We start from the raw sequence: 24,424 nt of genomic DNA on the forward strand, positions 1-24,424 counted from the left end.
GAAGCAACACTGTATAGAGAAGAGAAGCATTAAATGAGCAGATGACTTATTTGTTACATATTGTGCCTCTGGAAATAAATAGTGAAAACACCAAGTTTTTGCAAAGGAGACAATCAGCTGATATAATTTCACTTACCACATTTCAAAATCTTATGGTAGTGGACATCTGATAACATCTGAGACAATGGTGAAGAATATAGTTGGCAAACTGGAGTATTTTTTAGTGCCTGTCAAGTGTTTTTCAAGAAAAACACCGAAGTGGGAGTGATCAACCTTTTTTACCGTGCTTCTTACATGTGCTTGAAATACACTGGATGAAATGTCAAACATGGGATGGTAGTGGGAGTTGTATCTCTAGCTTCCTTGCCCTCCATCTGTGTTAAGCTAACTGAAATAGAAACATCTGAATAATTTTAAAGTATTTTTCTGGACTGCCATGCACCCTTTCTCATTGTCATTAATGTTGACTTGAACTTCCTTCCACTGGAATTGAGAGCTGTTAAGCCAGTGTATTGTGTTGCAATGAGACCTTCCTGTTGATTGTGTTCTAATGCCCTTTGTTTATTCTGTTAAGATGTTTCTTAGAGACTTGCATGTTCACGTTTCCTCCTATCCCAATTTCTCCATGCAGGCTTTCCAAGCAAGTGTAGTTCCATGATGTGTCAGACGTGATTAACTTACTACAAAATTCTGTACTGTTTTCAATTTAGATTCTCAGAACACAAGCATTGACTTCAGAGTATACTATAGAAGCAATTTTCTTGCAAAATAGCACCTAAGTATCTTTCAGAAGATTTACACAATGAATTCTCATGTCTAATTTTTTCCTGATCCCTCCATAATAAATTTAAATAAATCTGCGTTGTCATATATTAGTACCAAAGCTTTACGAATGGTTGCTCACGCAAACAAGGAAACAGTCTTCCTAAAACTTGTTTCACTGTGGCAGAAGGAATAATAATCAGAGCCCACAGAATGTCCCCTGGTCTTTTCAAAAAGTATTCACTAGGGTAGTTATGGAGGCATCAGGGAGCTAAGATGGCAGTATGAATGTAGTACCTCATATTTAGCATTACACTGTTAGCCAGGAGCACAAGCTTAAGGTTTGACTAGGGACTTGAATCCATGCATAATTACCTTCTCTCAGCGATACCATCATTGTTTCCTCTGACCTAGCATTTGGGGCTATTATGGTTTGCTGGAATATGATGATGTTCTGCAGGAGGTTTGTGGAAGCACGTCAGTTCAGAAGCTGCTAACTCACACCTCCTTACAATTTTATTATACTAAAAGGAATGTCTCAGGTCAGAGTGTTGAATGGTTGCAGGAGATTCACTGATCATCTGCAATGTAGTGTGAGATTTCTGACACATGGCTAATATTAACATTCTAGCCATCACACAATATATCTTCTCAACTAGGCATTGCATGCAAGTGTCTCTGTTTTTCTGCCATCCGTTTCACCAAAGAGCCAATTCAAGCATTTGTATTTCAAAGAAGATGACAGAGGCATGTTATGTATATTTCACATCCTAGGAGGATGCAATGACAATTAGTGGGAACTAGGAGGAGGTAGTCAGGTGCAGCCTGTGGACAAGAAGAGGCAGAACTAGGATGTGGGGAAATGAGTAAGAATATTGGTATTTTCCCACTTCTATACATATATATTTTTTTCCTGAAATGTTCTTGTTAGGGATATTTGCAAAACATTTTTAAATGGCTATAAGAGGAGACAGGAGCTCAAATAGGGTGGCATTCTTTTGGTTCAGGAGTGGGCAACAATTTTTGGATGGGGCTGTCCAAGAATTTTGGTAAGTGATCATGGGCTGCACTTTTCTGTGTTATTGCTGAAGGGGATGTGGGGCCTGGGAGGGAGCGTAGGTGTAGAAGGGGATTCTGATCTGTGACAGGGGATTGGGTGTGGAAGGGACTGTTGGCTCTGGCCCTTACTGGGGTGTGTTTACCATAGGTAACTCCTGACTGGCAGCACAGCAGGCCGCTCAGGCGGGTGGCCTGCGTTCCATGGCAGACTCGTGCCGCTCAGTGTCTAGCTGCTGCTGGCAAATGTCTCTGTGCCTCTTAGGAGGGAGGGTGGCAGCGGGTTTCTGTGCTCTCTGTGCCCACAGTCCCCACCCCTGCAGCTCCCATTGGCTGTTTTCCAACCAATGGGAGCTGTGAGGATGGTGCTGGAGGCAGGGGTAGCTTTTGGAGTGCCCCCCCACTGCCCCCCACCCTCCAGGGGCATGCAGAGGGTTGCTTGCTAGTGGCAGCTGGCCACTTCTGGGAGTGGCATGTCCAGGGCTGCGGCAGGCAGGCAGCCTGCCTGAGTTGCCCTACTGTGCTTTAGTTGGTCAAAAGGAAACATTTGGTGGACTGGATGCAGCTGATGGACCATATTTTGCCTGCTACTGTTTTAATCTCATGTACACCTTTGATTTGGGGTGAATGTTCATTTTGGTTCTAGAATATGGCATTATTGTGGCTACTGCTGCTGGCAGTGCTTGAGGGAGGCATATCCCTGGATAACAGCATGGGACTTTGTGATGGAAGGTCAGGAACATACGGCAGGTCTGCTGTGCAAAAGTGCAGTGAGAGATGTAGGAAACAGGTAGCACCCTTGGCCTAGACCAGGGATGAGCACACTTTTTGTCGGGCCCCACTTCTTGTCCCTGCCATTGGTCCCCACCTCCCTCCAAACCTGTCTAGTGAAATCAAAAGCAGTGGAAATTTTGGTTATTTTAATATGAAAAGAAAAAGGGAAAAAAAAACCTTTTGTCATGTTTAAGAAAATAAGTATGTAGAATATAAAAACTTGAAAAAAGGGTATATAAAAGTGAATATACGTACATGAAAACAGTAATATATTTCAACATTTTTAATGAGATGGATGAGCCTGAGACCCAGCAGCCAATTGTGCTGCGCCATTCCCCCTATGAAATTTCACACCCCACTTTGCTCATGCATGGGCTGGAGAAGATACAGGATTTTTGTAAGGAATGTGAAATGGATTTGGTGACACTTTTATACAAAAGCTACATTTATGAAGTGTTAATGTTTTAGCAAAGTATTAGAGATTCTACAGGTTTGGGGGATACAGAGCATAAAAGTCTGCATCTACAGTAAACTCTTTCATATCTGGCAGCCCTGAGACCGGGAGATTCCAGAATATACGACTCTCTGTCATAGTAGAGAGGTACACCTAGGAATGCATAACACAAAAGAAAAACAAGATTAGATATTAAGAAACAAAAATGAGTGCAGAGTACTGCCAACAACAATAGTATTGTACACTGTAAACTTATACTGTATTTGTCTTTACTTTCACTATGCTGTACCTTATGGAAAACATAACTTAAATTAACTTATGGTTAAAATTCTGGTTATTTGAGAGTTCTGGATAACAGAATGTCAGATATGAAAGAATTTATTGTACTGGAGATCATTCCCCTTCAGAACCTGTTATGGAACCGAAGATTTCTGATTCAGCTGTCCAGGAGTGTGAGACACTTCTGACAAAACATGCATCTCGCCTGCATCTTTTTAAACATACAGGGTGTCACTCAACTACTGCTGCCAGTTACTCCATTACCTCACATGGCAGAGGTCTGTGCTGTGGATCTAAAACCTCCCAACTCTGGGGATGACTCATGAGGGTGTGGATGTGATTCCATGTAGTGGAGTTTATTTTATTATTTTTGCTATTTTAGAAACCTTGGGAGGTACATAGAAAATGCTTCATCAGAGCAATAGAAAGATTGGAAAAGTCAAGCTCTCAAAATGTTAGGAAGTGCCAGGGTTGACACCTGTGGACCCTTTCTCTATCTCCTTGGTATGATTGCCTTATGATAGTCTTTCATCACTTGATCTCCTCCTGGTTTAATTTATATGAACGTTAATGATATCCGCACACATAAATTAGGAGAAAAGAAACTGTTGAGTAGCTGCACATGGAGCATAATCCATCCTGTGCGCTAAATGCAGCACGCCCCCTGTGGCAAAAACTGCAATAATGCATACGCTCTAGGAGAATGGATGAAGGTTGTGGACAATCTTAATTGTGGTGCTTCCCAACTTTGGAGTGTTTCACTTTGAAACCTTAGAGCTCTTTTAACATTGCTCTTTTTTTGTGTAATTTATAAATATATCCTGAATATGAAGTGTGTTGGAGGAGTCTTTATGAATCCTGATGCAACAAGGATGCTTTGGTTCCCAAAAATAATTAAACACTGCCTTTGCAGCTGATTGCACTGCATGCAGTCTTCCTCCCTCTGGCTTGGCCTAGGCCAAGGGTCAGCAACCAAAATAGCAAGCACAAGCCATTTTTTAAATTCAGTAAAAAAACTCAGTAACTCAAAAGCCGCAATGCATGTGAATACAAGATGGTCCTTAGTAACTAATGTCAGACCATACTTTTTGTAACCCATTTTAACAACAGCGCGCACACAATTATTTTTAATGTGATACATGTTTACTGCAGGATTTTCACCATTTATGAAAAATAATCAGGAGAGGGTTTTTTTTACTTTGCAATTATAGCATCAGGAGTTGCATGCAGCTCCAGAGCTTCAGGTTGCAGACCCCTGGCCTACGCAGTTGTCAAATAGACTGCTGACAACAATGCAGCTGCTCAACTCACTTGTTTGATGAAGGTGTTTGGTATATTTTCTGTGTTTTATCTTTGTTCTAGTGTGGTAGGTCACTTTTCAATAGAGTTTTCTGGTTTCCTGATATTTATCAGTTCTGTTATTCCTGGCTTGTGTGAGGCTGAATTTGTGGTTTTTGGCAGTCCAGTTTTATTTTTTTATTTTCCCCCAATGAACTCTCTAATGTAATGATTGTGTTGTTTGCCATTATGGTACACAGTACAGGATATGCTGTCTTCTAAGTAATGATAGCAGAGTGGTGCAAAGCCAGGTGTTTCCCAAAAATCAGAAGGTACTATATACTGCACTAATGCCACATTTATAGGAAAATTACAGCAGTTCGGACCATAAAACTGGATGTAAATGAATTATGTTGCCAGAGAAACTTGTAACCAGAGGTGTTTTCCCATTGTTTGGACATGGTTTCTGTTGTAATATTCATGTATCTTCAGTCTCATCATCTTTCAGCAACTAAAGGGAGTTTTGTTTCAAAGATAATAGCAACATAAAATGCATTGTCTTCTTTCAGCATGTCTGGGTACTACACATGCTAGATCTTGGGGGAAGAAAAAGAGTTTTAGCAAGAAAATACTGAAGGTATCACAAGTAATTTTGTAAAGACATTCCTGTACTCTGTACCTTTTTTCATTATTTCAAAAATTATAACCAGCAAAGTACAAATGAGACAGTGCAACTGTGCATCTTAATTTTATCAGTTTACAGATGGATTCCTTTGTGCCAAAAAGGAGACTTCTACATGTTCCATAACAACAAGCTGTCCTGTGGCACCCTAAGCCACATCTGTACTGGCAAGCTCTTTTGAAAAATCAGGCCTTTTTTCAAAACAACACACGGATCATCCACGCACAAAATGTGCTCTTTGGATCTGAAATCGAAAGAATGTGGCTCTTCTTCTGGAAGCCCTTTTCCACTCCCGAATCAGGAAGAACCCCTCTTTCTGAAAGCTCTTTTTGAACAAAAACTTGTAGCTGCTTCACGGCGCCCCCCTATTTTTTGGAAGAGCGGTCATCATGGTGCTGGATTTTTTCGATCCCTGGCCTATTCTTTCAAAAGATTAGGGGCTGGGTGGAACTCTCTATTGGAGGAGCAGATTGATTTTTCAGTTTGCTTTTTTGTGTGTGGATGTGCTCTTTCTAAAGAAGATCTTCAGAAGAGACCTTCCAGAAGATCTCTTCTGAAGTTTGTTGTACTGTAGACATGACCTGAGAGACTTACCAGTTTGTCTCTAAGTTGCCACAGGACTGCTTGTTGTTTAAACTACAATTAATCTAATTGGAAAAAAGTGAATGGTAAATTTAAAATATACCCAGGACACAAAGTGTCTGCTTAGTTTTATGTCTGTATCCCTCTGGGTTCACTTGCCTCTCTCTACTCTCTTCATTGTTTGTTGCTGTCACACCAAACTTCTTAAATTGTTAACACTTTAGAGTGAGGAATACATTCATCCCTCACTATACGAGCACAATTGGTTCCCAACTTTCTGCTCGTAGGCAGACTTGTAAGAGGGACACTAAATTCCTATTAAAATACAGGTAAAAGTCTCTAATTGGTTCCTATGGGCTCCTAATTTGGGGAAGGAGTGGCAGCAGGTAGCACTGCTTTTGAAGGGTAAGTTAACCTTGGGTTGGGGAGGGTTAAAGGCTGGGAGTAGTCTGGGGCCATGAGGGGGAGGGAGGATTAAATTCTGGTGGGGGGGGGGTTCAGGCTGCAGGGGGTACAGGCGGTTTGGGGGGTCTGTCTGCTGCGGTTTGGGGCCAGCGGGTGGAGGGGGTGTCAGGCTGAGGGTCCGGCAGAGGGGTCTGGCTGTGGGGCAGGTTACATTGCTGCACTACGTGGCTGCGGGGCTGGCAGGGGGGCTGGGCCGCAGGACTGGTTAAGCGGCTGCGGTACGGGGCTGCAGGGCTGTTGGGAGGTCAGGCTGCGATGCCGGTGGCGGGGGAGGGGGTCTGGCTGCAGTGCGTTGGGGCTGGCGGGGGGCTGGTGTTAGACTACCAGTGATTGGAGTGGCTCCACGGTAAGGTTCGTATTAGTGGGTAAGAGTTCACTTGTTGAATGAACTAGGGGAGTTGTGTGTCCCTCGTTTAAGCGAGTACTCGTAAATAAAGTACTCATTTAATGAGGGATGAGTGTATATCTTTTTAATTTTTGTGAGGCATCTAATATATTTTTAGGTGCTTAAAAAACAGCAGATCTGCTCAGTAGTACATACGGTCTTTAAAAGGCTGTAATTTTATTTTCCATCTTTAATAGCCATTGTTTTTGATATCAGTTAATATATCTGTCCTAGGTTGACATTCCATTTCTTCCTTTCAGTGCATATTGTAAATTGCCTTGAGCTAAGTAAGAATTTGCCAAGAGAGGAGTGGCAAAAGTAGTTTAATAAATCACATGATGTTTGAGTACATGGCTTTCACTATATTTAGACTGAATTTAAGCAGACTGAAATACCACAATTGTTATAGGTAACTATAGAAACTGATTCTAAGGTTAGGGTTTTCAAACTGCAAATCAAGAGGCTATCCTGGCTATGCCATTTGTCAGTTGGTTTAAAACAAACAAAACGTCCACCTCGTTCTTGGCTTTGTCTTGTCTCACCATTGAGTTTGTCTCTGAACTTGCAGTTGACCTCTTCACCACCACAAGTGAATTTAAAATTGCTCCAGAGATTTGTTGGGGAAGCGGAAGGAGGATAGGGAGACTGTAATATATCCCATGCTGCATCGTTTTCTTAAATCGGTATCAAACTGTGCTCCATATGAGACAATGTTAGTAAATGATTTCGTCTGTTTAAAAGTGTTTATCTGTCCTTTTTTCCTCTCTTCCCTGGCACAAATAACTAAAAAACCAAAAACATGCAGACTGCATAAGATGCCTCTGTTTCTTCCTACCACAGCTTCAAAACAATCATCCATTATATTGACAATCAGTTTGAAAGATACCTTCATGATGAGAGTGGTCTGAACAGGCGTCACATTATAGACAACAGAGTCCACTGCTGTTTTTATTTCATATCTCCCTTTGGGCATGGGTAAGAAAATAAATGCTTATATTTTAATTTTTTTTTGTCATTAGCATAATGTTAGTAATTTCCCTGCCTTGAAGATTAATCTTCATATTAATGGAGTTACCTCCCAGATTGTCAGTTAGCCAATTCAATTATACCAGGCTTTGGGTTTAATGACCTCCTTCTGCTTTGTTTCTGTTCCACTAGGAATTTAATATTGAGGAATAAATATTCTCTGAAACATAAAAGCTGGTAATATTCATATTATGGAGATGGAAACTTTAATTACAATTCAGCTCTTACATGGAAAGCTCAATAGAGAAGTGTTCCAAGTCATTTAAATTTACAGGACAGATGGTTTACTTAGATAACTTGAAGAAAGGGCTACTTATATATTGTTACAACAAGTGCAATAATCCTGATATTTGCTGCTTGTATGTTTAATAGTCCCTTAAGATTAATTCGTTTTTGTTTTTGGTCTTCCTACTTGTAGGCTAAAGCCTCTAGATGTAGAGTTTATGAAAGCTCTTCATGGAAAAGTCAACATTGTCCCTGTGATTGCCAAGGCTGATACTCTGACACTGAAGGAGAGAGAGAGGCTGAAGAGAAGGGTAAATATAACACCCAAGTCGAAAAATGTCATCCAGCAAAGGGCTGGAGCCACCTAAAAATAAAAGCATATTGAATGAGGTTGAGCATAGCTGAATCACAGAGCATTTAAGACATAGGACCGGATCTTCACGTACTGTAAATCAGCATAACTCCATTGAAGTCTTTGGCACTTCACTAAATGACACCAAAACATTTGGCCGCTCACGTAGAAATAATCAAAGGGGGAAGTATGTGTCCAAAAAATTATTGCACCACCTCACTGTGATTTTTTAAGTGTGTTAACATGATGTGTTCTGTAACTTTATTGCTATTAAAAGCAGCATATCTCTCTGTATCAGTTTTTAATAGGAGAGTTGTTTGTTTGCATGAATATCAGGGTGTACTTAAGGCTGTACTGGAGAAGAATGTTTACCGAACAGAGCTTATAAATCTTTTGCTACTGAAAAATTTACTTGCTTATTCAATTCTTGTTTGCCAAGCCTTTCCAAGAGTGGACTTTTCCAGCTGATACACAGCTAGGGTGGATTTACAGTAGCATTATGTATTTTTATGGTTTTGGGTATCTTTATTCTTGTTAGTTATTGCCTTTTAAATTGTGGCACATTAGACTTATTTTAGACTATACATGAGGAAATTTAATCTTTGCTCATTTACTTTTAGTCGCTGATTCTATAAAACTATGTGGAGTCAAAGGTGGGTATGAGTAGGTACCTGGGTTGGTAGGCGACAACATTCAGCAGAGGAATTCTTAATTCTGATTAAGAGTTGGAACTGCGCTATTTCTATTCCACAGAATATTTTTCTTAAAATCTTGCTTCTGGATCAACTTGATGCTGTCTGGTTTGTCAGTCTTCTAATGTCTCAGAATCAACACAGCTCTAACTGGCAATGAATTTACCCTTGAAAGAAACAAGGGTTAAGGGGATGAAGTGGGAAGCTCGAAGTGTGGGGTGCAGATAAGTAGTGCGTAGTAAATCCTCGTGATGGATTTGAATCCTGCAAAGTAAAATGTATATGCCAGATTCTTAAAGCAGTTCTTCAGCCATATGATCATATGCCTAAAACTCTTAAACTGTCTTGGTGACAAAGAGAGATAGCCGTGTTAGTCTGCAGCTTCGAGAACAGCAAGAAGTCTTGTGGCAGCTTATGGACTAACAGATATTTTGGAGCATAAGCTTTCGTGGGGAAAGCTTATGCTCCAAAATATGTTAGTGTATAAGGTGCCACAAGACTACTTCTTGTTCTTTAAACTGTCTGGTAATTGATAAGCACTTATAGTATGCAAAAGCTATTTAGTACGTGTGTGATTCAATGGTTATGCATTATCAGTAGATCCTTTTGAGGCAGTAGTTTGAGTAGAAAGCTCCTAAAACACACAGATTCAGAAGACATTTTTTTCCTTGTATAGTGGGGAACACTGGCACCTCATGCCTATTTTTCAGCACTCCTTGGCCATTTCTAGACATGCCACCTTCTTCCGGAGGCCCCTTCTTCCTGAAAATTTTTGGGAAGAAGGGGCCTCTGGAAGAAGGACTTCCTTCCGGAAGACAGCCCCCGGGGGCCGTGCTTCTAAACGGTGTTTTGGAGTCTGAAAGAACGTCTTCTAGACTCCAAATCATGTGACCTTATGTTAATGAGGCACAGGGAATTTCCAGCTGCACCTCATTGGCATATTTTGGGTCATTTATTAGTGAAAGCGGCATATGTAGAAACAGCCCTTTAGAATGGGTTCTAGATCTTTATTCCCAGGTGAGTGTGTGTGATCTGTTTTCTCTGTAAGATGGACTAAGACTTTGTAACAACTAGGAACAGTTGACTAAGTTTAGGTCCGGCTTAACTAGCACATCAGTTAAATCCAGCCACAATTCCTTGTTTGTACAAACTCAAACATTGATGAGGAAAGAGAGAATCATACAAAGTGGCTTATTATATCATTGTCCTCTCCATAAAGCTAGATAATCAGATTCACTGTAAAAGTTAAAAGAAAATTTAAACCTTGCCGGGAGAAGTCTTGTCTAAGCTTTTGGACTTCTAAGTACTCTTGTTTTGTAGGAAACAAACCACCTGACCCTTTAAAGACATGTCTGATTGTACATCTTACACCATTGTTAGCCCTTGTTGTGTGCAGTAGGTGGTGGCTTGGGCTTCAGATTTGGAAGTAATTTTAATTTGGACAAAACAAAGTACAAATTTCAATTTTTTATTAGACAGGGGGTTAAGTAAATTTCATTTTAAGAATCAAGACTAGAGCTAGTTCATGGTAGAGGAGCAACCAGTGAAGATAAACATTTTTGATAGGGGAAACATTAACCTCATCTCAGCTGAAGGCAATAAATATAACAGCAAGAGCTATTCGCTTGGAACCTTACAAATCTAGAGTTAATTTATTGAAGTTTACACTTCATCTAATGATGAGACATGCATAGCTCGTGTAGGTGAATCCGTACTGCAGTTTGTTGCTTCGACATAGATGTGTGGAACATGACAGCACATTTAGCCTGTGATTTTAGAGACAAAAATGCAGCAATAAAGGGAAAGCCAAAAGGAATTTATTATTTGTTTAGCATATTCATTTGGTGGTCTACCTTTTTATATAAACAAATTGTATTTAATCTTTCAGCATGTTTATTCTGGCCCATTAAGGCTACGTCTACACAGCAGTATTTTTTCAAAATAATCCATTCCAGAATAGCTGTTCTACAATAGTTTAGTTTATTTTGAAAAAACTCAGCTACACACAAGAATGCATTTTATAATAGCATGTCTGGAACATTGTGCCTGTTTCAAAATAATGCCATTATGGCTTATTTCAAAATAGTGCTATTCCATGTCTGAATAGTGCGTATTTCAAAATATTTCTAAATAGCCATTATTCGTTCTGCAGTTAGGTTTGTGAAATTTTGGAATAATGCAAGTGCTAATTTCAAATTTATTTTACAATAGTGTGTGTGTAGTGTAAATGCTCGCAACTTTATTTTGAAATAACAGCTGTTCTCTTGAAATAACTTTGCTGTGTGGCTGTAACTTAAGTGAGCTGTGCGTATCCAATTTTCAGACATGCTCACCTGGGCTAAAGTTTCCTATTCTGCATTTGGAAGCAGGCTGAGAACTTAAGGAATTAGAATTTGAGTGCTCAAATATAAATTAGTGTGTGTAATGTTTATAGTAGTCCTTGAAATTACGAAGTATGATTCAAAAGTCAAATAATTCTGCTCCCATTTATTATTTCAACTTAAATTTTAACTGAGATATAAGCAATTCTGCATGAATGCCCTTTTCTCTACTACTTTTAAGCAGCTGGATGTGTGCCAACTAGGTTTCAGTAGTTGCTGGAACTGTCATTTAATCATTGCTATCGGTATCCTGGATAGGAACATCCTCTCTTTTTAGAACTCCTTTTCCTTACTGTTTGGTGACCTTCCTTTAGTGTCAAGCATGCATGTGATCTGGCATTCATTGTGAGGTAATAACAGGGAGGGTAAAAACAGCAACAATTGCAGTGAAATACAGACAGCGAGCAACTGTATTTCCTGCCCTTCCTTGAACTGGACTGCATGGCTTTCAGCATAACCTCTAAAAGAGATTAGATTAAGGTTGTGCAGTAAATATATATTTTATGCAATACTGGCAAATAGAAGCAAGTCCTAACTCTGCTATTGTATAATAAATGGATGTAAATTAATGAAACTTCACTCCATCATATTCCTTTCTCCTCAGTCCAGATTTAATCCAGCCTCCACAGTTTGTAGTATGTTGTTTTAATAAATAAGTCTTATAAAAAACATTGATCTATGTTGAAGGATGTTATTACAGCAGTATGCTGCCTCACCATAAAAATTAAAGTGGTACTTAAACTGTTGCTAGGTGTGGGGTGGTTAAGAAGCTAATGAACAACTTTTAATTATTTTTGGTCTACTGGCAGAGGTCAGTGCAAATGCTTTAACTCAGTAAAATGTGTAATGTGGTTCCAAACGTTTGAAAGTCTAGCTACTGTATATTATTATAACTGAAAGCATCTCAGTTACCACATTTCTAATCCGGAATAACAGGCAAAATCTGCCTTTTTGGAATTGCTTTGATATTTTTTTTTAGATGTGTCTGCCATTTGGCAATTAATCTAAGATAATGTTTTTGTTTTACTACTTTGAACTAAGCAAAAGATCAGTTATGGTGCTTGTGAAGGAAACTCAGCTTGGAGTAATTCCTGTTTTGTCTTGCTGGAATTCAAAGTTGTTTTTTTTTTTTTTTTTTCAGAGAAACTTTTGAGTGGGAAGAACTGCAAGGCGGTTTCACAAGTAGTGCCATGCAAAACCACTAAGGAAACTTGCTCAAAAGAATGACTTCATGAGCGGGGAACTAGCTTTTTTACTTTAATTTCCCATGGGAAGGCTAATCTGTAGGAACACAGACCCCCCTGAGGCCAATAAAACTGAGATTTCAAGAAGTGAAATGCTGTTTCATTGTTGAAACAATAAAATACGATTTGTGTATTATTGCAATTTTTTCCTCCCAGGAAAGCGCTAGGTTTAACAGCTGTAATGTATTCTAGCACCCCTTGTTGTTGGCTTTCCCTCTATTGTTTCAGCTGCATTTTTATCTCTAAAATCTGTCAGGCTAAATGTGCTGTTGTGTTCCACACATCTATGTCAAAGCAACAAACTGCAATACTGCTTCACCTACACAGCTACGCATGTCTCATCATTAGATGAGTGTAAACTTAATCCTCCTTTCTAATTAAAAAAAAAATTGAAATTTTTACTCTTTTTGTAAATTAACATTACTTCCAAATTTGAAACCCCAATCGTAGCCCTTTAGATATTTATGTTCTAAGATTAAATTGTGGCTTATTTGGCATACCTTTTATTTCTTCTAAAAATTTAGAAGGTTGAGGGTATAGCTTTAAAAATGATTGTTTACACAGTAAGAGAGATTCTAGGACTCTTGTAAGTGTTCGCCCAGCCCCCATAATGTCATTTAAACGTGAGTTACACAGGATGTAGAAAGAGAGAATGTTTCCTATCACAGATTTACTGGGTTCATTATAACGGAGAACTCATTGAGTCAACTAATATCAACTCAGGTTCCAGAGCAAGATCTCTTATGGACTCGGTAGATGTGCCTCCACTGTAGTAGTTAGTCTGTATCTTCAAAGACAACAAGTCCTGTGGCACCTTGTAGACTAACAGATATTTTGGAGCATAAGCTTTCGTGGGCAAAGACCCGCTTTGTCAGATGCATGAGTGGGGGTTCCAGAGGAGGGTCTAAATTCGTAGGCTTATGAAAAAGAGGGAGTCCCAGTCAAGAGGAGGGCCAGGGTTGACAAGGTCAGTTCAGTCATGGAAGATGTGAACCAACCTTGTCAACTCTGGCCCTCCTCTTGACTGAGACTCCCTCCTTTTCATAAGCCTACGAATTTAGACCCTCCTCTGGAACCCCCACTCATGCATCTGACAAAGCGGGTCTTTGCCCACGAAAGCTTATGCTCCAAAATATCTGTTAGTCTATAAGGTGCCACAGGACTTCTTGTTGTATTGTAGTAGCTAATTTAGTACCTGTTTCAACACTGGTGTGTTTATATAGTCTGGGAGAGTTTTGTCTCTGTCTAGAGAGTTTTGTCGACAAAACTGGCACTTTGTCAACAAAACCTGGGGAGTGTCCACATTCTCAAGGCATTCTGTCACTGGTAAATCAACAGAACGCAGCACTTTGGTTGACAGCGTTCTGCTGCTCCCCCATGAGGCAGAGTGCCTCTGTCGACAGAGATCTGTCAAAAGAAAGCCAGTCTGAATGTTCTGGAGGTCCTTCTGTTGATAAACAAGATATCCAGGACGCTGGGAAGCCCTGTCTGCTGTGCTTCCAGTTGGCTGTTTTGCCAACAGGGCATCCAGGCAGTCTGGCCACTCTGTTGATAGAGTGGATCTCTTTCGATCCACTTTGCTGCAGTCTGGCCACAATCTGACAGAAGTTTTGTCAGAGGATACCTTCTAGCAGTAGATTCTGTTGACAGATTGGTCTAGCGTAGACATAGCCTCAGAGGGGTAGCCATGTTAGTCTGTAGCTTCACAAAAACAAGCAGTCCTGGAGCAAAAGCTCATTACCTAATAAATAAAATTGATAGTCTTCAAGGTGCAACAGGACAGCTTGTTTTTAGTGGTGCATTTATATCTGATAATTACAGTGTAAACACGTGGCCTACACTTCAGCATCTTTACCATTCTGTTGTGTGCAAACTTCCTTTCCTGGCATTGTGGAGGCCTTAGCTTTGTCTCCACAAGGGTTAGAACCATTGCAGTTTTCCTGCTCTTTTGAACGGACACTGATTTGCTAGTGTAGATGAAGCTGCTAGAATACCAGTTGAGTAGGTTATGCAGTTATAGTTTGTGGGTTATTGAGAGCATTCAGGATAACTTTGAAGAAGGAATGCTGGCTTTCCATCAAAGAGCTTAATGTGTTTTTAGTGGTGCTAAGAACAGCCAGGCTTTCTGTTATCTGAACAAAATCTCGGTGTTCTTGGAGGAAATTCTCATATCGTTTTTTTTTTTTTTTTTTTTTTGGCAGTTTATAGGACCATAATGGAAGTGTTCTCTGTCTTGAAGGGAAAATTAAATAGAATCACTGTATGAAAATACCAGAGTTCTAGATTTAAGCTGGTGGCTCACCCCTGTGGTGATATCATTAGGAGAAGAATGTATACAGAAGTATAGATTAGTGTTTATGTTAATCCCAGATATCAGTTACAATAAAGAGAATTTTATGTGGATGTCTTTCACTGTTGGAGGATTTTAAATAACTTCCTCAATTTTAAATGGGACATGGACTTAATTTTAGTTACAGCTTAGTTAATTTAAAATTTTAATTTAGCATTTGTTCTGTTTTTGAATATATAGTATCTAAAATATATAATGGACGTGCACATTGTGATTTGTGCATGCTGCTTTTTAAAGCTATGAGTAATGAATCCCTCTTCAAAATCCTCTTCTTACCCTTGCTTTTTACCATTGACTGTGATTTGTATGGTGTCTACTCCTGTGGCCCCGGGACAGGGCAGTATGTGTAAATTCCAACTATGTTAATCATTTGCTTGCTCTGTAGTTAATACTATTTTTAACCCCTTGCTATCTCTTTAGTGCCTCTGTTCTTTGTTGGTCTTTAAGACCCATTTTTAATCTCTGCAAGGGGCAGTACCATGCCCCTCTCAATCTCTTTCAAGTTGTGTGAAAAATATAGTGCCATTTTATGTTGTTGAAGTTAATATGCATAGCAAGTGATATGTTTCAATTGTAGCATGTTCATAAACTAAATTCGGTGAAGCTAAGTTCATGTCCATAGACTAAGGACCTCGTAACAGCAGGATATATATATATTTTTTTTTTCAAATAAGACTTAGAATTCAGTGAACTGTCACCATATAAAGTACTAAATTTAGAATAATATGCTATTCGAGTGTCTTGGTTTACATTTAAGATTAATTTTATTTGGGTACCAGCATGATATAACCATACAGATGATTTTTAGAATACTTCAGCATGCACTTTGATATCTTGAGTCTAGATCTCTTTGGGAACATAGTTGGTAGAGCTGTCTTTCTTATTTAACCATATGGAACTTTGTAGCCATTGGCTTTTTAAATTGTAAATAATTTAGTGAAAGTTTTATTTGGAAACGGACAGTGTCTGACACTCTGCATCAGTGTATGTTTCTACGCTCCTCAAAAAGAGAACCTACGTTAATGAACAAAGTGCTTTCAAGTATGGAAATGTAATAATGTCAACCTGACAAAATGAAATTTGTGTGAGGAAAAAACTACAAAGCCTAATATGGATTTTCTCCAGCCGGTTCAAGTTTGTGTAATTTTCCATTTCCTAGTTTGCTACACCTCAAACCTGCTGCTCTCTAAATGGACACTTGGCTTAAGAACAGTGCAAAACAGATGTGTGTGGACTCAAGGCCCAGGTAGCCTCCTTTTAGTGATGGGAGGTAAAATGTGCAAATGAAACTTTTGAAGTCGAAATGGGTGGGTGAGGATATTAAGTGTCTCCAACAGCCTGGGACAAACACAGCTACAACAACTTTGTATCACATTGTATGACAATGGAAGTTCTAAAGTAGAGGCAAATTCCCAATGAAGCTAAAGCAGTTTCAGGTTATCTCCAGGTGGGCAGGCCTACAAAACCGAAGACCAAATGTAAATTGCTTTAGTGATTTGATTTTTGTTACTTATCAAATTATTTAAGAATAGGAAACATACTCTGAATTTCCTATTCAGGGAATAAGAGGGTTTGGATGGCAGACCTATATCTCAAGCATATAGTGGTTCTTTAGTCAGATAAGAACTTGATATTTTCCTTTTTCCAACTTGTGCACCCCCAAAAAACCTCATCAGGTTCTGGATGAGATTGCTGAGCATGGCATTAGGATTTACCAGCTGCCTGATGCAGACTCTGATGAAGATGAGGAGTTCAAAGAACAGACCAGGGTTCTGAAGGTGAGTTCTTTACTTGATATTTGAAACACTGATCATCATAGTTTAATGAATTTTATAAAGCACCATGATTCTTATGACTAGTATCTTCATATATTTCCTGAAAATTTGTGACTTAATGCTCGTAGAACTGAGCGATAGTCCTCCTCAGAAACAAATAAAACATAAACTGCTTCTGTGCAGCTGTAATAAAAAACGTCAGTCTTGACCTTGCTTTTATTCCCTTTGATTCCAATCCTGAATTCACTGAAGTCCCATTGTGCTGGATTGTCACCTTTTAAAATGTAAGAAGATGTCCTTTACAAACTGGAGTATGAGGCTAGTCCTCTTTTTGACTTAATATGAAATTTCTGACAGTTTGAAATAGGATCAGAAGAGAGTGAGAGGCAGATATATGTGATATTGAAATTCTTGCCTGTCACAAAACTAACTCAGTAATGAAGATCTTAATTGATTTCAGTCACTAATGTCTGCGCTACAGGCATAATTGCATAAAGACTTTGTGTGCTTTAAACTCTGAATGTTTCTAGCAATCTGTAATCCGTCATCCAAACTCTCTATTCATTCATGTATTTCAGTTGTAGTTCACAAGTTTCTGTGGCCCATTTATGTCAGATGACAGGGCATATGTGAACTGTGCGTCAACAAAAGCAAAAAGCTCCTAAACAGCGGGAGTTGAAACATGAGATATACGTATCTCATAGAGCTGGAAGGGACCTCACGTCATTGAGTCCAGTCTCCTGCACTCACAGCAGGATCTAGCACCATGCGTGACAGATAGCTGTATCAATCTGACCTGCCCCAGACCCTTGAAAGGCCCCATCAAGAATTAAACTGATAACCCTGGGTTTTTGAGGCCAATATTCTAACCACTGAGCTATCTATCCTGCCCCCTAGCTGAAAATGAACAACCCCCTTGTCTATCATTTCTTTACACAGGTGTTAAGACAAACTGATCACACCAGGTTTATAGTTTGTTTGCTATGTACACAATTTGGAATAGGATTAGGCAACATTCTGTTCTCTGATGTTAAGGGTTTTGGTCACATTGCTTTGGTAACGTTTTTTTTGTCTTCAAAGCTGAAACATTTCTGTGCTTCTCTAGAACTTACATTGCTTTTGCACGGTTGTCTTGTCTAGGCTAGCATTCCCTTTGCTGTTATTGGGTCCAACCAGCTTATTGAGGTGAAAGGAAAAAAAATTCGAGGTCGCCTTTACCCTTGGGGAGTGGTTGAGGTTGAGAATCCAGAGCACAATGACTTCCTTAAATTGCGCACGATGCTGGTGTAAGTAAAGGCATGTGTTTAATCTTTGGCGTTACTTTTGTTGGACCAGGAGGTGCCCTTGATTGATTCTTTTTCATCTATATGCACAGACTTCATTTCTTTCTAGCCACGTACTTTTGCTTTTTCCATATTTATATTCATTCTAAGTAGCAAGGAAAAATGATGTGCAAAGAGGCAGACTGTGTCTGTGTGATTGTTACAAATACATGTGTGATGACATCTTTCCCGCTTACTTACCTGTGATGAGGGTTCCCCCCACCCTCCCCGGGCAAATGCTGTTTGCATGAACTTTGAGTTGATCAGTTATCTGTAGCATACTTACTTGGGCCTGGCTAAGCTTTAGGAAAATTTGGAGCATAAAGAAAATTTTCCACAAGTCAAGAAAGTTTGTAATATGCCATGGAGTTTATTAGGTTGATATGTTACTTTTTGCTTCTTTCTATGTGGTGTTGCTTAAGGATGTTTCACAATGTTCACTGTCACCTTTATAATACCTAAAAGTTCCTATGCCAGGCCTAGGCCACTGTCCTGCACATGGTTCCATGGTGTTCAGGTGTCCGCCTGTGCGGAGCTAGTGGGATTGAAACCTAAGGGCCTCTGGGCTCTTCCTCAGTACAAATCAAAATAATAATCGCAACCCAGGATAGTGTGTTTAGATTTATCATTGTTAATATTGCTGTTTTATAAAGGAATTGTTGCATCTAATTAATTCTGGTAGTATAATCATATTATAACAGCGTCCTCTCCTCACTCAATGAATTATGTGTCACCAAATGCTTTTTCCCAAAGACTCTTGGCATAAGAGATTGTCTTCTTTGATCATATTGTAGCCATCTTAGGTGACCATTTATGGGGTCAGATTACTCCAAACATATTGAATGTAACTAGCAGTCTCTGGTTAGAGGCAATCTGATCAGAGAACAGCTGAGGGCTTTTGAAGGTATGGACTAATTGCTTTGACATAGCTGCATAAAGGGGAGTTTGCACATCACCTGCAGTGGACATGCCTGAAGTCTGTATTATTTCAGCCTTTGATGAAAGAGTGGGCTCGAGTCTGAGTCACATTAGACTGTGACAAGTGTTATGTCTTTGTGGCGAATAATAGTTGGCAGTGTGCTGTAAAATTAACCTTTTACTGCTGTCTTGTTTGGTAGCACTTACCTTAGGACTGTGTTCATGGAGTATCTCTCTCCTTTCTTTCAATTCACTGGTCTGTATTGCTGTGCTCAGTTTATTTTCACACCCCTTAAAAATCTACCCTTGTTTGCTGTGATTCACATCTTACTTCTTCCTTTTTTTTTTTTTTTTTTTAATACCTCACACAGTGGTTTAGTCAGAGTGTAACTTACAAGCTGGGAGTTTCATTTAGCTGGAGTACTGCAGCAGAAAGACTAAATTTTTCCTTATTGATTTGTATTTTAAAATACGCTTAACATAGAGGTCAGAATAGGCTGATTCTTAAGCCCTGACCATCTAGAAAGTGCCACATAAGTACAGTAACCCCAATTCATGAATGTACCTGGTAGAGATAATTTAGCCATATAACTTTTTTAAATGAAAGGTGATTATGGTAACTTTCTGTTACTGGAAATTCAGTTTCAGTGCCGGCATAATAAGTAGAGCCCTTCTGCTAGTCAGAGATCACCCTCTGGTGGTCAGCTATGATGTATGTACTTACATGATTTGAATGGTCCTGAATATTGAAAAGCTGAAATACTGTCTTCCGAGGCACTCCATGTAGTCTAACATTACAAATGTATTTTTGGACATAGTTCCTAAAATATCTCTTGAATACAAAATACATGGCAAAGGCAAGGGCTACTGAAATTTGGAGATGACTGCAAACAACTCCTCCGCAGTAGTGGCCAGTTGTGGGCAGTAGAATTTTTCTTGTTTTTTAAAGTAATTTTCAGAAAGAAAGCAACTTGAACTCCATGTTTAAAAAAGCATGGCCTGAGTATGCATGTTCCAGTTAACTCTGAGAGTGAAGGATATGGCCTTTGTTTCCACCTAGGATTCAGATCCAAGTACATGTAGTGATTTTTTTGTAGTAGAAGTCATGCATTAAAAGGGTTGATTCGCTTTGGCAAAGAATGTAAAATATTAATCCTTTGTGTTCCAGAACACACATGCAGGACTTGCAGGAAGTGACCCAAGATTTGCACTATGAGAACTTCCGATCGGAGAGGTTAAAACGCACTGGCAAGTGAGTAAGAGCTCCTTTGGGCTTTACGTTGATTGAATTGTGTCGTTTTTCACTTGTGCCATGGGACAAATTCTCTTTCTCTGCCAGCCTCTCCGTGTAGCTGATGGTTTCTTCTTGGAGCTGCAGCAATGACATAAGAGAATTTCTGGAAGTAACTTTGAGGGATCATTTAAGAAGGAACGATGATGATGTAAATACCACAGCTATGAAGTATTGGCTTGGTTGGTCCCATCTGCATACACTTTATCCTTCCTATTGCCCTCATTTTTTAACTAAATATGCATACAGAGCAGGGAATTGTAGTATAGCAAGGTTCCCTTGCTTAATAGCTCCTACAAAAATAATAAAAAGTTTAAGGAACTGGGGTATTTAAACTTGAGACCCAGCTTCTGAAGCTTCGGATGGATGGCATTTCATTTTTTAAATGCATGACTGACACGTTAGCCAAGGGTTTTATGGAATATATTTTCTGTAAGCTTTCTATTTTACTTTGACGTATGTTGTAATATTTGGCAGTACAGCCTGACAGACATGCTTAGCTAGAACAGACTTCCTCCATGTTTCCTTATTTCAGCTGAGTGTGGTTCATTACGGTTCTGTATTTCAACCCATTTGATTTCACTTTCTTTATTCTCCGGAAATTTTGTGCCCTTCATGTTTCTTTCTAATACGAGAAACACATCTGTTTGTGTTGCATCTTCCTGATGACAACCTGTTCCTCTCTGCTATGATATGCTTATTAGTCACCCAAAGAGTTCTTGTCAGAGAGAAGGAAAAGAGACAATTGTGTCTGTCCCACAGCGATATTTTATTACTGCAGTGACACCATTGAGAGGTGGTAAAGAAAATGTCTTCATTGCATTAAATAAAAGAACAAGGCATGAAAACGCAGGGAACGTTTGTATGAAACAGTCAGAGAAAGAAGATGGGAGCGAGAAGCCTATTGGGGAAGAAATTTGAAGGAGTTACACTGGGCTGTGTGAGGTGTTAATTTGTAATAGCGTCTTAAAGCAACAAATTTTCCTCACTCACTCGCTTCTCAGAAAGCCTGCAGTCAATCCAAATCGGTCTTTATGGCCCAAAGTAGGAGCCTTGAATTCTATTCTCAGTGACTGTGTCCTTTTCCATTTCCACGTCCGTCTTATACTTCCCTTTTCCATGCCTGCACTGTACAATTGTGTTTTTGTTTTGTAGGCCTGTCGAAGAGGAAGTTGTTGACAAGGATAGGATCCTCCAGCAGAAAGAGGCTGAGGTAAGGATGCATTGTAACAAATTTCTCCTTTCTGATTCATTGCAAGACATTTAATTAAATGAAACGTGTATCCATTTCTGTATGAGATCTCACAATTAATCTTTTCTTCACTGTTGTAGGGGAAATTAGTATTTGTGTAGGTCTTCCAGTATGCAGTAAAATGAAATGACACTGAATATTTAGGTTGGCTGCAGAATAATTTTCTCTCCTGACTGCTACACTACAGGTCACCTAATGGTCACAGACCTCAATTGTACATGTAAATTTAATTTAATTTTTTCACATTTTCTTGTGTGTGCTAGGTGCACAATTCCTTGCTTTCAGGTATATGTCTTGCATTTGCCACTGAAGTGTTTAGTGTCTTAAAATATGACTCCTGCTTTTTGGTCAAAGGTCCAGAGTCATTCACTTGTGACAGTTCTGTTTGTTTCTTTAAAATAACACCTTTGGATAGGTAGTTTACAGTTAAGACTGATCTTCTAAATAAGATGCATATTCCAAGTACCCTGGTGTACATGGTCTGTGCGAACATACTTAAAATAAATGCACCCTTTGTACCTTCTGTAGTGCTGATTGCAGTGACTTGAGAGCATGAGGACCACCCTCAGGGCAGAATGTTAGGAACCCTGGCACACACCCCAAATTGGCTACAAATTCTGCATTTAGATTTTACTAATCATAGGCTGTGTCTGCACTACAGAAATAACTTCAAAGTTGCGCGTCTACACATAGCCTACTTCGAAGTTAAACTTCAAAGTAAGGCACTACTCTATTCCTGGGAATGGAGTAAGGACTTTGAAGTTGTGTTACCTACTTCGAAGTAAGGGAAAATGTGTGTAGACTCTCTGCTGGCTACTTCGAAGTTAGTTCCTAGTGTAGTTGCACCCATAATAGCCTAAACATGGAGCATGCAATGTTGTTGCAGTCATGTTAGTCCCAGGATATATGAGAGATAATAGGGTGAGGTAATATTTTTTTATTGGACTAATTTCTGTTGGTGAGAGAGATGAGCTTTAACAAAGCTCTTGGAGCTCGAAAGCTTATCTCTCACCAACCAAAGTTGGTTCAATCAGAGATTACATTCATCCCCTGTTTAACAAGTACTTTACTAATGAGTATTCACTAAAATGAGGAACATATATACCTACCTTTATTCCCTATAAGTGAACTTCCCCTGCTTATATGAGCAGGGTCCCTGGCCAGAGGGCAGGGAGACCAGCAGCCCCATGGCTGGAGCCTTGGCCCTCCCTTTCCCAGACATGCAGCTGTCTGATAGCCCTGAGGCTAGAGGAAGAGAGGGAGAAGGCTCCTAGCCTGGTTCCCTACCCTGCAGTGGTGGGAATATGAAACTGACCAGCCATGAGCTGATCAGTTTCCTGGTCCTGCAAGCCATGGGGGGACTTGAACCAGCCTGTCCCTGGTTCCCAGCTTCTGCCACTCTGGGAGCCAGGAAACTGGCCAGCCCTGGTGGTTCCTGGCTCCCCTCCCCTTGTAGGAAAATTCGAGTTATGCGGGGGTTGCAGGAACAACTCCTGGGTAACTCAAGGGTTTACTATATTAGACCCCCCCAGCTTCCAGCCCCTCAGACCTCACCCTCAGCCAGGTTTTAAAGCCCCCCCACCCAAGGTCCCAACCTGCACCCAGCCTTAACCCCCCCACAGCAGCACCAAACTGCCCCAGCATTAGACTCTCCGTGCAGCCCCCAAACTGCCCCCAGCCTTACAACTCCACCCCTGCAGCCACAAATGTCCCCCAGTCTCAGACCCCCCTTGCATCCCTCAACAGCCCCAGCCTTACACACTCCTCCTCCTGCAGCCTCTTCACCGGGCTGCTAGCCTGGGTGGCTCCCCCAGCCTTCCTGTTCCCAGCAATTAACTCAAGTGTTAAGGTTTCAGCACCTAGGCATAAGGTAATTGCTATCCATAGTGACAGAGATAGCTGTCATCTCCAGCAGCTCTCTCTATTGATTGATATCTGCCTGAGGCAACAGTGTTAAGTAACTGCAAATGGCTTCCTTAACAGCCACATGCAGCTGGAAACTGCCCAGCTAGTGACCTTTAGCAAATCTAATGGGACTCATAGGTTGGGAATCCCTGCTCTACATACATACACTGCATCCTATTTATGGTGCCAAATTATTCAAATATGTCAGAAAAGAACCTAAACTCCACTGGTTTATGTCAAGTTACAAGCACTTGGGACGAATTGGAGACTTTTACATGTATTTTAATGGGAATTTAGTGTCACTCTTATGAGTTTTCGCCTACAAGTAGACATTTGGGAACCAATTGTGCTCATATAACGAGGGATGAGTGTACTTCATCCACTTACCACTAAGTAAACAGGAGAGTCTCAGTCTCCTTGGGTACTCTGGTGTGTCTTGCCACTCTTGTTCCTTATAGCAAGGAACTCAGCAATATTCCGGCTACTTCTAGGTTACTCCTGGACCAAAAAGACCAGTCTCTTGTCCTATGTCAGTTGCACGTTAGATTTCAGACCAAAGACAGCTCTTCTGGCCAACCCTAAAATAAACTATAGAAAGATGTGTTAAATAGGACAAGGAAATTAGAGCGTTATTTGCAGTGTTAAAGTAGGTAAATGTTACTGCACAAATGACTTAGTCTTCAATTCATAAGATGAGATAGGGTTTATGGGTTATAAAAATTTTTATGTGCTTTAGGGCTTACCCAAGCAAAGCAGCTGGGGAGCTCTTGCTTATGCTAAGAAAAATCTTTCCTCCTGGAACTCAGGCAGCACAGGGATAACAATTTCCTTTTGTTTGGGGGTTTTCATCCTCCTCTTGCCATGTACTCTGACCTGCAAACTCAGCTGATGGGAAAAGTCCATTTTCGTGACCCAGATTCTTGGTGGTGAGGAGCATGGCAGAACAACAAATATCCTCTGTCTTATTGAACATC

At 40.0% G+C, this 24,424-nt stretch overlaps 1 protein-coding gene across 2 annotated transcripts in view; it reads left to right on the plus strand.

Moving 5' to 3' along the window:
• LOC142022854 (septin-2) overlaps positions 1 to 24,424 on the plus strand; it is a 64,725-nt gene that overhangs the window by 15,209 nt on the left and 25,092 nt on the right. For both annotated transcript variants that reach the window (XM_075013109.1, XM_075013108.1), the window contains 6 exons: positions 7,558 to 7,692; positions 8,162 to 8,279; positions 16,664 to 16,765; positions 17,903 to 18,048; positions 20,171 to 20,254; positions 21,449 to 21,506. In XM_075013109.1, coding sequence (XP_074869210.1) covers positions 7,558 to 7,692; positions 8,162 to 8,279; positions 16,664 to 16,765; positions 17,903 to 18,048; positions 20,171 to 20,254; positions 21,449 to 21,506 — 643 coding nt within the window. The remainder of the gene's footprint in view (positions 1 to 7,557; positions 7,693 to 8,161; positions 8,280 to 16,663; positions 16,766 to 17,902; positions 18,049 to 20,170; positions 20,255 to 21,448; positions 21,507 to 24,424) is intronic.

Source organism: Carettochelys insculpta, chromosome 18 (genome assembly GCF_033958435.1).
Source record: "Carettochelys insculpta isolate YL-2023 chromosome 18, ASM3395843v1, whole genome shotgun sequence".
Classification (NCBI taxonomy): Eukaryota; Metazoa; Chordata; order Testudines; family Carettochelyidae; genus Carettochelys; species Carettochelys insculpta.